This window comes from Equus caballus, chromosome 18 (genome assembly GCF_041296265.1).
Source record: "Equus caballus isolate H_3958 breed thoroughbred chromosome 18, TB-T2T, whole genome shotgun sequence".
NCBI classification, from domain to species: Eukaryota; Metazoa; Chordata; class Mammalia; order Perissodactyla; family Equidae; genus Equus; species Equus caballus.
The window spans coordinates 26,953,186-26,969,526 of NC_091701.1; the positions used below are offsets into that span (position 1 = coordinate 26,953,186).

Consider the following 16,341-nt stretch of genomic DNA (forward strand, 5'->3'; position numbering starts at 1 on the left):
AAATAATAGTTCACATGTATAAAGAGATGCAATATAAAGTTTGAAATGATGAATCCCATAATATGGGTTTTGCACTGTGCTAAATTCTATGTTTTTTAAGATGAGTAAAATGTGGCCCTTACCTTCAAGAGTCCCTAGACAGGACATCTGCTTTTCTTCATTTTCAATAAATTAGTTGTATGTGATTATTATTGTTATATCCTCAAGGTGTGGTAAGTCATGAGGAAAATGATTTTCTTGGGGAACTCTGACAGTTATAGCATAGTAATCAGATTGAGGAGTTTGGAATGATTATATCCATTCTGTGTCTATTTTCACAAGAAACTCCCCAGACAAATTCAAATTCAGCTTTACATAAATATTTTTTCGGACTATACAAACTTACCTCTTCTTTGATTAGTTCTCTTTTAAGTATACCTCTAAGCAAGTGGTGCTAACTTGAAGGTCAATCAGGAAAACAGGACGAGGGATCTGCCTTTTATGAAAATGGGCTGCCTTTGAGAATTTTTTTTGATAGAAAAAGATGGCAGATTTTCTCTTATAAACCGTATGTTCTTGCATTTCTGATATCTGGAATCCGTAGCTTGCCAGAAACATTCCCAATCAAAAGCCAGACTAACCCCATGAAGGTGTCCAAAGAAGTCTGTTCTGATTACTGAAGATGTTGAACTAGTCCGGACTTCAAACGGTAGATATTTCCACACTTTAGTGGTATATGACAGCTCTATTCATTCCACAATGTCAAATTCTTTGGTTTTGGCCATTGGGTATTTATGCATTTCTGGCTAGGGAAGCAGAGAAGCCTAATTTGATTCTGGAGCCAAAAGTTTTTAGGCCCTGTTCCTTTGGAACTGGGACTGGAGGATTTTGGCACTGTGTAAAGACTAGGACAGAGCAAGTAGTCACACATAACTAACTGACTCAACAGAGCATATTCAGGGAGAAAGATCATGCCTACACATTGGATAACCATTCTCCAAGGCAGACTGACAACACCCTGAATTCAATCACCCTTAAATAAACACACAAGGAAAGCACAGCTTTAACATACCTTCCGGCACTGTTCTCCAGTGCTGCCTGATTGCTTTGAGTGCTATAGGCCAGGCTGCAGATGTAGCCATTACTGTTGTTCTTACTTATGTCTGTCTGCTGTCTGCTAACAAGCATTCATATGCTTTGGATCATTAAAGTCACAACCTCCTACGCCAATCCATTCCTCTCCACGGGTTTGCTGTAGATTGGAAAAAGAGATGCTATTTCTGTTTCTTTTCTTTTCTATTAGGACCTCTAGTCAGGGTTATTTCTAAGGTCTGAATAGCATAGCTTGCACCCTTGCCCCCATTGAGCATATAAATTGTGTTCCCGTTAAGCTTGTTCTTTTTGCCTGATTTATTTCGTTTGCTGTTGTAGGTGCCTTTTCAATGTAAGGCAAGTGATTTGTGCTGGAGCTGTGACAGACAAAAAGTGCTGTAACTTAAACTATTTCCTGGTGCCATTGCTATCTGTGAGAGGTCTGCTGTACTTACAGCCACACTAAATTTCTTCTGACAGACTCCAGGTGGTCGGGATTTTCACAATCCAACCCATCTCGGGGTTAGAACTTGTCATCTGGGGGCTCTGTGGATTCTTCTCTTTCATCTTACCATTGGTAGCAGCTTGGGTACATTTGTACGTCTACCTGTACAAGAGCACATGTGTCCAGAGGTTTAATCAAAGGTGTATAGACACAAATTTCTCTTTCACAGAAGGTACAGAGGACAGATATTGTAGAGAGAGAGAAAGAAAAAAATTGTCACTTGTAGTATTATGCAGGCTGCCCATCTAAACCCATCATTGCCTGGCACCTACAAACTAAGGGCAAGGATCCAGCCAACTTGTGAGTGGGCACCATGCCATCTGAGCAGATGGGCATGGAAGTCGGCAGCCAGTAGACCATGTATGTGCATCAACGGTGGGTGTTGAGGGCACGATTCCCAGAGGAGAATGTCCTAACAGCTGTCTGGCCTGAGCCAACATACTTACGACCAAGGAAAAGTGCCATCCTTCAATCCTGCTGAGTTGGATTAACCTTCAGAACTAAATCTGTTTTTTCGGCAGCAGAAGGTGAGTTTGGGGTCTATGAAAACCTCAAAGAATATCTGAAGAAAGGAAACCGGAAAGATACAATTATTAAATATTCACTAAAGATGCTGAGAGCATGCATGTGCATATTTTAAATATTTGACCAAAAGTCTGTTAATTCTTGAAAGAATGTCATAGTTATTAAAAGCTTTGCTTCCCACAATGCTTTTAGAAGTGACCTTTCAACACCGGCAGAGAATTTTCAGTGAGTTAGACAATACTTTTCCTTTGCATTAAGAAATAATGATGTATGAGGAAAGGTGTCAAAAGACTATAGCAATCTGACTGTGGGTATGTATCTTTGTCAAACTTTACATATCATGGCTCAAACTTGATATACCATGGATTACACCTTTCCAAACAAAGGAATTTCTTCTTCCGTGGTTGAACATACACCTGAAAAAGTAAGAAGTAAACTTGACATTTCAACTTAAGCCCTTCTGGGAAATGAAAGAAACTTTATATTTGAGCCTGAAAATAAAGCCTGATTCTAATTTGTTGAGAATTTCCAGACAGTTAAACATCATGAAATTAGATATAGGTTGTTTGTGTCCGACATAGCCAAATGGTGATTTGACAACGATTTGTTTCATTTGGCTAAAGATGGGTAGACCATTTTAATAATTTAGACCCTCAATAATTGTTTATTTGTTTTGTGTTTTGTTTTGTTTTGAGATGTCTGCAAGATAATTTTCTTGATACTGTTTTCTGTTGTCTTAAATCTTTTAATTAAAATGTTAGATTTGACTTGCAGTAAGGGAGAAAATGTCAGTTTGGGCCAAGTTTTCTAGATAAGCATCTAGATTTTCTTAACCTACTCTCTAAGCTATTTCCTTTTGTTTATATCAACAGAGTAAACATCTCTGTTAAGTAGAGTAAAAGAGATGAATAAACTATTTTAACTGCTAATGGTCGTAACTTTAGCTATAGCTCTAAGAAATTATATGATGCTTTAGATCTAATACTGATAATATAATGATATTATATGTAGATAAAATGTTTATGTGTCTATTTTGGCCTTCAGTTTCTCACTTATCAATTTATAAATTTAAGGATAAATACAAATGAACCTATAGAGAAAAAAAGTAAACTAAAAATTAATACATAAATACACTTTGCATGAAAAAACTTGTAGGAAATTGTATTCCCCAGGTATCTCTGTGTTTCTTGGTTCTGTAGTTTTTATCTTAAGAACAATTTTGAAGGCTAAAATTGTGGTGTCTCCAAGTTCCATATGGATGACACCTCTCAGTCTGAGAAAATTCTTGGAGAGAAACATTATCCTGAAAGCATGCAAAAAGAAATGAGAGATCTAAAAGAAATAGTATTTAGCAATCAACAAGGAAGTGTACACTGTAGATTAATTTTTATTTAAATAGGAAGGAGTGAGGCAGTTTGATTTTCTTCTTGAAGTAACACGAGTGTCTGGAACTAAATGAAGCAAGGGGAAAATATTAAGGAGTTAGAATCATTCCAGCAAGTACTTCCCTTTGGCTATCTGGGAGATAGGAAAATGTGGTTGAAGCTGAATTTAACTCAATTGGGCTTACCCCAGGACTGAAAGGCTGATGAGTGCCTCAGGTGACCTAGATGCTGACCAAAGAATATTCAACAAACTAAAAAAAAAAAAAAAAGCTTGTAAACTTGAATATGTCCTCCAGAAGCTGTCCATCCAGCTTACGGATGCCCACTATGGTGACTGAAGGATATTGTGGGTAGACAGAGGAGGAGAACGTGCATGTTAAACAATGTACTTGTGGCACGTTAATAAGGAACAAAGCAGAAGATTTTGGTTATGGTTTATGTCATTACCTCCCATTAGGACTATGAAAGAAATATTTAGTTAGTGGTAGAATAATTTTGAGACATGGATGAATTTTACAAGTCACAAATAGGTAAAATTAGAAGATTAAATGCAGGATAAGGTAATGTCTTCATATCTTTTCCATTTTCTTTCCTCAAAAGCAGTTACCTACCACATACACATGATTAAAAAAATATATAGCCATCACTTACATTGATGTTTATTATTTCTAAACAACTAAATTGTTGTGAATACAAGAAATATTGGCCATGTCTCCACATTAAAAAAAAGAAAGGCTTCACTAACTTTCCTTAATTTCTGATTGTAATAGCTTTAAGAAAAAGAATTTGGCAAAACAAATGGAGATTTGAACATAAGAATTAGGATACACCAAAAAAAAAAAAACTTTTTGAGAAACTGTGAAGATAAAAACTAAACTTAACCACAGATTTATTTCTATTTTTCATCCAAGTATCCAGGGAGGTTGCTAATGGGAGGTATGCCTCAGAAAATGAACATGTCTGTGAAAATGTTGGAACAAACTAACGCTTTTATTCAAGTGATTTTATTTCAATTCTAAGCCACAAGATATAAACTTTCATCAAAAATGGTAATCTATTTAAAATCAGAGCTATGTGGAACGTTTCATGTTTATGTATAACTTTCATAGTAGACTCTCCTACACAGGGAAAATAATATGCCCCAATTCTGTTATTTTTACAGTTTGTAATATATCAAGTACTAGTCCCACCCATCAGTTTCATATTCTTTAAATAGATAAAAATGATCAAGAAATGGAAGATAAATGAAGACACTTTGAAAAAAGTGACTTTTTAATTCTCTTTTTGGAGGAAAAGGTATCTGAAAAACTAATCATCATGCACATTCTAATAAGGACAAAAAGGAATTTAAAGGAGAATATTCATTGCACATCCTGAATACTTAATTTTTCCGCTTTGCTTTGCACACTTAGAGAGCTAAAGTACCTGGGGAGGATCAGAGAAGGAGTGGAAGCAGAGAGAGTGGTGAGTGGTGATAATGAAGCCAAAACTCTTAGATTTGATCTGAAAGTGTTGCAGTGATATATTAATCTGATATTGGGTTCAAAAAAATCCAAGTCAGAAGACATTTGTATTTCAATTTTTTTCAGTGGTAGCTACAAATCATTTCTATTTACTCGACATAATAAATCAATAGGAAGATAGCATCACTGAAAAAGAAGATGAGGTCTGACTTTTTCTCCTCAAAGGAAAGGTTGCATCAATTGAAGTATTTATTATGAAAGCTCAGTGGCTTAAGATGCAGAATACTGTGATAGAAAAACAGTTTAAGGCATAACTGTGTCACCTCAAAACAATCATTAAGTAACATTCTTAATAAACAGGCCAGAGAAACTTGGAATTTTTAAGGCCTCTTTTTGCTAAAATACTGGAAGTAAATTGAGAAGTAGCAATTCTTAAAATTCCCAAATGGGAGTTGTAAAATGATATTAAAACCAAGATTTCATAACTTAAGAGTATAAGAACTAGCAAAAAAAATAAGTCTGTGAACACTTAAATATGTGGTAGATGGACATACACATCCATCATGTTTAGAAGAAGGATCTGTATACTATTTCAGAATATTTGGAAACAAAAAAGAAAACAGACACACATAAAAACCATATTTTCAGGCTTCTTCAGAAGAAATGCTTCTGTAATTAACAGAGAAAATAATGTATTGAAATAAAGTTGTATCAATCTACTGCTAATATTATTACTGCTATTCAAATTTTCCAAATCCATTGATTAATGAATGATTCCTGCAAAAGTGAAAAGGACCTAAGATCAAACAACAGAGCCCAGTTGCCTCCATGGTAAATCTTATCCAGAAGCAGTTTCCAAAACAAAATGTAGAGTTTTGGTATCAGATTCATTTAAAAGTTTTGAAATTCTGGAGAAAATGTTAGGACTATCCAAAACGAAGTACTCTCTTTGCTAAGAGAGATATTTTAAATAGATGGCTAAGTAGATAAATAGATAGATAAATAAATAGATAAATAGAGATATTTTATAATATCAACAAACAAGTATATTTTGAGTATCTACTATTAGAAATTACTGGCATATTCACTGGCTCAAATGAATAGTCATAAAGACATCTAATGTTTTAAGTGAGAATGTTTCTCAAGAGGGTGTCCCATAATAATCTTTAAAATTATCAGATACTAATAATAAGCTATTGATAAATAATTATATAAATACTTTAAGATTTTCTGTTATTTATATATGGTTTAGGAGAGCCCTTTCTTTTTCCCTTCAACTTTACCTAATGAGATTTTGATTGACCTCAGTTTTCTTTATAATTATTATTTCAATTAAGTATATCATGCAAAGACAGCTCTCTCAAAACATCCTAACTTTTCCTGATATCCATGCTGGACAATTGAGCAATTTTGGATCCAGAATTTCCTAAATCATAAGTCTCAGTCAGTATAATCCGATTTGGGTTGATAACATAGTTCCGTACCTGATGCTTAACTGAGAAGAGCATTAAGGCAAAAAACAGGTAATGAAAGTTCTCTTTTTTTTCCCACATCTTCATAACTTGGTTGAACATGATAGATTGGCTAGCTTATTGATTTAGGAATGATCAGCAATATTACTTCCCCTGAAGGAATATGAAGATGATTCATAACAGATTTGAAACCTGATTTCCAGCTTCCTGTGTAAACATGCACAAATTTATGTTTGACTCTCTTCAAATTTCTACCTTAGAAATATCCACTTATGCACACAGAGGATCTCAACTTTGTAGTTACCCAAGAATTTAGTGACTGTTCTTATACATATACATTTACACTGCGGGAGAAACAATGAAGTGCAATAGTTGAGGGCTTAGATCCGGGTTAAAATACCACCCATGCGTTTCACTAGCTGTAGATTTTCAAAGTTACTTAAATGTTTGGTGTCTGTGTTTCCACATTTATGAAAAGAGAGTAATATTATCAACCTCTTATGGTTTGGATAAGAATGAAATATGTTAATATATGCAAGAATACTTAAAACAGCGCCTGGCAAATAAAAAGCACTCAATGAATGTTAGCAGACGGTATTGTCCTTGTATCATTTCTTGATTTGAATTCTTGTTTATAACATGGAACTAATGGTTTCCTTCAAGGGTGAAATAAGCATGTGCTCAATAACTGGTAATTTCCGTTTCAATTTCTTATTAAAATCTGCTTCCCAAACTTCAGTCATTCACTTACCATGTTTGTGGGGGTTTTCCGTATTTCACATACTTAAATAATTCTTTATTTTAATGGAAAATATAGTCATATCACTGAATAAATGGCTCTGATGTGATAAATTTTTCTACTAAACCTTAAGATTAGGTAAATTATAATTAAAATTAAAATATTCATCTGCTAAAATTATCTCCTGGGCCCCTGGCAATATGTACACAACACATTTTGAAACATTGCCTTATAGGAAAGCTTTCTATAGGTTACAGGAAGGGAATATTTAGAAGTTGGTGGGCCACCAAGCCCATCAAAATCTAGTAGTGGCAGGACAAAAGATGGCATGGACTTGGCCATAGAAGAAACAGTAAGACTGACACAGGTGAATGCTCTTGTGCCTATTCACCAATATTGTGAAGACATTTACTTGTCACTACTTTCTCTAACATTTAAAGCTTGAGGTATTTTACATGCCAAGGGAATGACTTCTACCCCAACACTAGAAATCCAGCAAGGTTTCAAGAAAGTGGAACAAGAACTTCCCCTCTCCCAGAACTCTGCCACTCTTGTAAGTTGAATATAAGACATATATATCAAATTTTCACTGAAATTATAAATCTTAGTATGATCAGTAATAGTTAAGAGTAGTAAGTTCTAAATGTATAGCAATATAAAATAAATTCCTAGTTCCTTAAGAGATTTAAATGTCAAATATATATACTTCAATAACAGGTGTGTGATTTTGGTTTCTAGGATCACTCCCATTAACTAACTATTCTGCTCCCAGTTTCCTTATGCAAAAGACCTTTCATGTTAACAGTAATTGGGCATCAACTATGGTCATTTTATTTAGGGCAACGCTAGCAGCTGTAAAATCTTCTAAAGCACATGATGGCTCTGAGAAAGTTTATTTCTCACTATGTGACAGTTAGAAGGAAGTTTTCCACAGGAAATTTTTGTATTCTCTGTGACTTTTCTCTAAGCATAAAATTATTCCAAAATAAAAAAGTTTATTCAATAAAGCAAATTGAGCTTTTCCGGCCTGTGTTTGGCTTTTCTCCAAATAGCAATTCATGGCCCCAAATTCTTCCATCTTGCATCTTCATCCTCCCATAGCACTTTGTCCAACATTTACTCCCAGTCAATATATGAGGAAGGAAAGAACATGGCGGGGAAGCTCTCACTGGTTAATAGCCTTGAGGAGGAAGTGGTTCTCATTGTTTCTGTTGACTTTCCCTTGGTCTGAACTAGTCACCTGGCCACTCCTAACTGCACGGCAGGCTAGGAAATGCAGTCTAGATATGCGCCTAGGAAAGAGAGGGCAGAATCTCCTGAGCGACCATCAGGCTCTACCACAGTTCCCCCTCCCATGTATTAATGTGCACCTGTCTTCCAGCACTCAAATACATCCATCTGCCTCCTCAAAGGAGACAACCAACAGTCTCATCAGTTACTCCATCAAGCTCCAATTCCAGAATCTCTGGTGATAAATAGCCTTCTTCATCAGACCCAATTTCTCTCCAGGGGGTTAAGGATTCAGAACTTGAAAAATACGCTCTCTGTCCTACTTTCCCCATCACATGCAATAGACAGTGATGGAGCAAGAACTTAGTAACTGGAGAGAAAAAAACAAAAACAAAAACAAAAACCTTTCTCATTTGCAAGGGAAAGAATGATAAATGGCCAAATCACTGGACCAAAATCATGATTACATCCTGCTGGGCAGGTGCTGCAAGACCCTTGCCCTGGCAGTAAAGACCACTCCTGGCTCTCCTGGCCCTCCGTTCTGGTAGAATTCCCCATGTCCATTGTTTTCCAGGGTTTCTGGCTCTGCATTCCAGAGGCTTTTTCTTCTGTATTATCCTTCATGGGCCACATCTGAAGTGAGCATTGGAGAGAATGGCCTTCTTGAAGGTTGTTCTGCCTTCATAATCCAGTTTTTGTGGATTCAAGGGTTGTATAGAGTCATGGGTTTTTTAGGCCTGGCTTTCTGGTTTCTTTTGATAATTCCAGCAAAATCTTAGTAGGTATTGATCTAATCCCTTTGGTCACTTAGACATGCCAGTAACCAGAGCCAAAGACATCCAACGTTCTTTTCTAGACATAGTAACCAGGCCTGCTTTATTTCTGTAACTTCTCACACTCATGTCTCTCTGTCTTTCTCTCTGTCTCACTCCTGTTTCTCTCTCTCTTTCTCTCTCATTCTTCCCTCCCCTCCTCCCTTTCTCCTTCATGCAAAATATTGGAAAATTTCTGTTTAGTGAAACAGTACTATTAATGAGAGCTTGTGTTTAAGTTATCAAACAGTACAATATTTAATTATAAATTCTTCTCCTTCTCTTTTTGCTTTATTATGGACTCTGTCTATGATGCTTCTTTAGGAGAAGGAACAATAAGGCATTTTAAAAATTTTTTCCCAAGCACTTATTGCGTGATTATTGTGTATTTGAATACATCTGGGTCGTAGTAGAAGACATGAAAATTAATAGGACATGGAATTTGAAAAAGCTGAGCTCATATCGTGTCATGAACACAAAAGTTTTCAATATTAAATAGTTTGTTACAGTTATTATTACAGCATTGCAAACCACCTGAAATATAGAGGTGTAAAACAATGATTTTTTTATGCTTACAGAATCTAGTTAAAAATTCAGATAAGGAGGCCAGCTCCGTGGCCGAGTGGTTAAGTTCACGTGCTCCGCTGCAGTGGCCCAGTGTTCGGATTCTGGGGGCGGACATGGCACTGCTCGTCAGGCCACGTTGAGGTGGCATCCCACATCTCACAACTAGAAGGACCTGCAACTAAGATATACAACTATGTACAGGGGGTTTTGGGGAGATAAAGCAGAAAAAAAAAAGATTGGCAATAGTTGTTAGCCCAGGTGCCAATCTTAAAAAAAAAAAATTCAGATAAGGCACAGCAGGAACAGCGTGTCTCTGCTACACTGTGTTTGAGTTCTCTGCTGAGAAAACTTGAAGGTTGGGAGTGATGATGGCTGAGAGAAGCAATCATCAGGACATCTTTATCCTCACGTGATTAGTGGTTGATACAGGCTGTTTGCAGGAACCTCAACTAATCTGTCAGCCAGAAAACCTGAGACCTCTCTCTGTCATCTCTCTGTGTGGAGTGATTTGGGCTTCCTCACAACATGGCAACTATTTTCCAAATGTGAGGGCTCAGAGAGAACAAGGCGGGAGTGCACGACATTTTAAGACTTTAATATTTGAAGTCATATGGTGTCACTTCTGCTGTCCAAAACATGCACTTCTCATTTTATATCTATTTTATTCACCTTCCTGAATGAATCTGAATATGATTATTTTCATGTGCACTCTTACTAAATTATGCTCTTTTAAATCGCTTAAAACTTTTTTAAAAAAGAAAATAATAAAATCCTATCAAATATCAATGTTTTTGCAGATATCCCGGCACAGAAGGAATCATTCACAGCATGTCTTGAAAGATGTCATTCCTCCATTGGAGCAGTTGGTAAGTGATTGCTTCACTCCAAGACTGTATTATTTATCTACTGCTACAAAGTAAATTGCCCCAAAACTCAGTATCTTAGAACAACACACATTATTATCTCATATTTCTGTGGGTCAGGAGTCTGGGCATGGCCTAGCAGGGTCCTCTAGTTCAGAGACTCTCAAAAGGTTGCAATCAAGGTTTAAGCCAGAATAAGGGTCACATCTGAAGGCTTGACTGGGGAAGGATCTGCTTTCTAGCTCATGTACGTCATTGTTGGCAGGGCTCAGTTCCTCCAAGGCTGTTGGCCAGAGGCTGCTCTTGCTCCTTGCCACTTGGGTTTCTCCAGCATGGCAACTTGTTTCTTCAAAGCACACAAGCTGAGAAGGTGAGAGAGTCTGCTAGCAATATGGAAGTCAAAATCTCTTGTAATGTAATCATGGAAGTGGTAGCCGATCAACTTTGCCACATTCTGTTGGTCAGAAGCAAGTCACTAACTAAGTCCTGTCTACACTCAAGGAAAAGGGATTACACAAGGGCATGAGTATAAGGAAGCACAGATTATTGGGAGACTCATGCAAATTTTGACAGTCCTTTTTTTTTTTAAGGAAAAATTAATCCCTTACTGGTAGATTGTAAATCCATGAGAGCAGGGATTTTTTTTTCATTTTTGTTTATTTTTGTATCCTAAAGACTAGAAGAGTTCCTGAAACATTGTAAATAATGTGAATGAGTGAAATATTAGAGGTATATGAAAAACACACAAGCCCAACCTTTCTAATATATTCTGGTACTTCTTTCTGTTAATGACTTCTTTGATAACTGTAATGCCCTTTTTCTCCATGCTTTTTCCTTCCTGCTCTGTTTCACATTGGTCAACATGATTCCAGTTTCATTGACTCACAGGATATTGCACTATGGTGACTTTATTCCTATCCATCTCCTGCTATTCCTTTCCTGTATCTTTGGGCTTTCTCATTCTCAATACTAAAAATATATCTTTTGTTTTGATTCAGTTCTCTTATTTTGTTTTGTTTTGTTTTGTTTTGTGTGTTCTAAATCCCTTATCTTCATGCCAGCTATTCCTTCATTATTCTGCTTTACTCCTTAAAAAGATTATTTATCTTTACTGTCTCTAATTTCTTCCCTCTCTTTATCTCTTAAACCAACTCCAATTAGGGTTTTATGCCAACTACTCACCTCCTATCAAAGTCATCAATTATTTCTATATTGCTGAATCCATTGGTAAAGTCTCAGTTCTCTCCTTAGTTGATCTATCCAAGAATTTAAAGATTTCTTCTTTTTGAAACATTTCCTCACACGGCTACCAGTAAACCACTTTCTCATGGATCTCCAATTAATTAAATGGCCAGCTATTTTCCATCTCCTTTGCTGGTTCCTATTCATTTGGGAGCTCAATTATTTTCTTCTTTCTCTCTACACTTATTCCCTAAGGCATTTCATTCAGTGTTACGTTTTTATATACTGTGCTACACTAACTACTTCTAACTTTCTCCCTCCAGCATGGACCACTGCCCTAAACTCCAGTACTGTATATGGTGATGTTTTCATTTATATGTCTAACATACATCTCAAACTTAATATATCCTAAACTGATCCTTATTTTTTCCCAAGCCTGTTTCTACCAGTCTTCTCTATTTCACGAGATGCTAAACTTGTTCTTCCAGGTGCTTCAGTCAAAACTCTTAATGTCTTCTTTGACTCCTTTGTTTCTCTCAAAGAAACAAGGCTTCCAGTCTGTCCCATGGTAAAAGCTGAGGAATGTTTGGTGGTTCGCCAGATTCTACAGGTCCCAGCTACCTCTCTGGCCTCACCTCTGCCTCTCTTTTCCTGGCTCATTCTGCTCCAGCCTTGCCAATCTCCTTACTTCTCCCACAGGGCCATTCCACTTGCTCTTTCCTCTGCCTGCTACAAAATAATTCATTTGGTGCCCAGAAATTTGTAAGGTTCATTCCTTCATTTGCTTCACTGCTGTATTCAAATGTCACCTTTTTAGATAAGTCTTCGTAATCTACTTTAAAAACAAACAATGCCACCATTTCCCTCCACACTTCTCTTACTCTAATTTGATTTTCTCTGTAGAACTTACCACCATGTGGCATACTATACATTTTTTAATATTTGTTTGTCATCTCATTAGAATATTCTCTGAAGGCAGCAGTACTGTCTCTTTGTTTATAACTCTATTGCCATGATTATAACGGTTGCTAGAACATGGTAAGAACTCAGTAAACATGTGTTAAATGAATGCATGAATGAAACAGTTAATGGTTTTTGTTTTTAATTCCAGGCTCATAATGCACAGATCTATACTTATATACTTTCCCTTCATTATCTCATCCTATATCTTGAAGCATTAATTAGTCATTTCTTTTCGTATGTCTTGGTGTCAGAAGTGAAATCTCCCAAATCGTCACCTTCTTCTCCAACTGACTCCCCTTTCCATTGAGTCCATCTCTATTTGGAGCAAATATGTGTCTAGGCTTAGAAAACATTTTCTTTGCATCCTTTATTTTCTCTATGACCCTTCACACAAGTTACCATTTTCCTAAGTGGTTACTCCACAGTGGATGTGGGGCCCACGTTTTTCTCCATGTGCACAAGCACACCCTTTCCCAGGCCTTCAAATGCTTCTGATCTCACTTCCCGCTCCACCCCCATACTCCCCCATGCCTCTCTCACTCATCCTGTGTGGGAATTCCACACCAACCTTCTTTAAACAGTATCTTCATTATTTCATTCTCCTTGTCAAAACTTTCACCAGCTTCCTATTTTCTATAGCATCAAGTTTATGGACCTCTCTCATAGTCCCTGATTGCCTTTATTTATTATCTACTCCCAAATACATGCCCTCAAGCCAGGAACAGTAACTTGATTAAGATGGCCTTTACCTTGAAGGAGCTTGGATTTTCTGTAACAATTACAGTTCTCTCATCTCAGCGCTCTTTTGTGCTCTTATTTCAAGGGTAATAGACTTGTTCCATTTCTAGACTGTAAATGCTTTGAAGTTAGAGGCCATGACTTGTATTTTCTTTATTATATCACACTTGCTCTTTCTTTGCTTTTGGCACTAGTATTTGTTTAGAAAAGATACGTTTGTCAATTGATTTAATAAATAAGATATTAAAAGTTTAATAAAATTATTGTTGATTGCAGATATTAATAAATATATGCCTGCTATTCATAGTGAAAGTCAATTTTTCAATTTAATTACATATAGTAATATCTTGTTTTCAAAATGAATTACTTAAGTCTCAACTCAAAGATCATTTTCCCTGGGAAATATTTCTCTGATCCTTCAAATTTGAGTAAGATAGCCCCATTTTGTTCTGCCTCCCTGTAGCAGCTTGCCCTCACCTCTATCTATAAGTTGCCTCTATCCCTACTCACACTAAAATTGCCTGTTTCCTCTCCTGTCTCTCTTATTGACCTATAAGCTGTTTGAGGGGAGAGCTATGCCTCACTCACTGATTTATTATTAGGACTTCATATAAGGCCCGGCACAGGGTAGCTGTCCAATAAATAGGAAAGTAATTGTGTTTCTTTTCCATAAATTTGGATTACAGAACTAATGAAGTGCATAAAAATAATTATAAAGAACTGTATATTTTAAATATAGCACATGCAAATGTTTTCTCTGAAGTATTTGATGAAACATGGCAAAAGTTAGACTGAAAATGGAGCTCTGTGTGTGTATGTAACATAAATATATATAGGCAATTATATATATGCAAATATATATGCAATTATATTTGAACAATGCCTTAAGGTGTCTCAAATTTTTACATAAAATATGTATATTAATTATGAATTTTAAAAATTCCAATTAAGGTTATTATACAAATTTAATCAATCACCATTGATGTATCTGTGCTATGCTTATATATTAAGCATAGGCTAATATTAAAGAAACAATTAGAGTATTTAGAAATTTTCTCAACGTACCTTCCTAACATTAATGTTATTTGTTGGTTTGCTGGCCTTTAGTTGGCTGTCTTGATGCAGTCTCAATTCTTAATGAATGAAACTCATTTTGAATATCCCAAATTATGGATGGTATATTAATAGATAATGCATCTATGTGCTCAATACTCTATCCTAGCTCAGATAACCTTGCAAAAGTGGCATCGGGAAGTACTGCTAAATAGAAGGCAAAAACAATAATTTGTTAAGCTCGTTAGCTTGCAATCTCTTTAAATCTCTCACACACATGCACACACAAACTCTAGCTCTGTAAACTAGTTTAGAACTTCTAACCAATTTACTTCCTATTCTTGACTTGCATTTCCCCGAATCCTCTCTTTGAGTACTTGTTTATCTGTCTTCACAAACACAGGTTATATTCAACTTTTATCCATCAATCTCTATTTGAAATAAGTTGCTTATTTAATATTATTTTAATGAAAGAAGCACTTATCTTTTCCCCACTACTCTTATTTATGACTCACTGCATTGTGATGGGCAAGGCCAAAATAACCACCAACTCCCCCAAGCAATAAATTCTAATTAATTTTTAACTGTCCATTACTGTTTATACCAAGACTTGAATTATTTTCCAGAGTCTATAAAGTTTTTTTACATCTGACTAATTTAACTTTATGTTGTTTTTACCTATGTTCACATATTCTTCCCACAAATCTGGCATGTTCCTTAGTTCCATCTCTGCAACTCTCCTTCCTTCCTCATACCTCAGCGTTGCTTCCAGAATTATCCACAGTGTCTTTCAGTAGTTTCCCTTGGCAGTGACTACCAGGATGAGACACCATCTATGAAATAATATGCATTAAAACACTTGAGAAAATAATAAAATCTTTTAAGTTGATGTTATTGCTCATTATTTTAACCATATGGATCTTTGAGTTTATTTATGGCCAACATTTTGTGCTATATAAATCTCACTTCCTTTATCTCTCATATTTAGAACTTCCCTGAACATTTTCCAGGAATCATGAGAGGCCTTGGCTTTAAGCATTACTGGCAAAAGTACCCCATTAGATCTGCCTCCTTTGGAAGAAAATGATTCACTTTACAAAAGTGGAATGTGTCATGGTGGGAGCTCCCGTAGATGCTATCAACATTTGGTAGCAAGTCTTTACCTCTCAATGTTCCATTTAATAAAGTAGATTGTGATCAACGTGGTTAAACAGAAGCATAATGCATTTCTTTTGAGTATTGGCAAAAATACATTCCTAATTGGAGTCTAAAATCTCATGGTGGAAACCACCCAGTTCACTGACAGGTGATGTCATTTATGCCACATGGTATGCAAATCCAAAGCTATCAATGCAAGAGAACTTAATTATTTTCTGAGAATCTGTATGGTTACTTAATAAGTGCTGTAATGCAGAAAAGATTTTAAACATGAAACATCAACTATACAAATATGCATTTGTTTCTTGATCTTATACATTTTATATTAGAACTCTTCATGAGAGCTAATTATTTTCAGAGCACTTTCCTTTTTTCCCCTAAAGAAATGTTCGAGAAAAATAACACTGTTTGTAACATGTTAAATCTTTATCGTCTTTATTTTTATCAAAAGAGTATAGACATGTCTATGGATAACCCTGCAGGAGTCAAAAGCCTGTGGCAGGTTTTAAAGAATCATCTGCTACCTCCTGAGCTAGAAGGATTTGGAGGCCGGAGCTCAGGAAGTTGCCATGGCTTGGGGGCAAAGCAGGCTTTTGCAGATAAACCTTAAGTCAC

General features: G+C 36.0%; 1 protein-coding gene across 2 annotated transcripts in view; it reads left to right on the forward strand.

The window, feature by feature from the left end:
* Window positions 1-16,341, forward strand: part of ARHGAP15 (Rho GTPase activating protein 15) — a 607,941-nt gene that overhangs the window by 64,268 nt on the left and 527,332 nt on the right. For both annotated transcript variants that reach the window (XM_001915565.6, XM_023622852.2), the window contains exon 5: window positions 10,567-10,635. In XM_001915565.6, coding sequence (XP_001915600.1) covers window positions 10,567-10,635 — 69 coding nt within the window. The remainder of the gene's footprint in view (window positions 1-10,566; window positions 10,636-16,341) is intronic.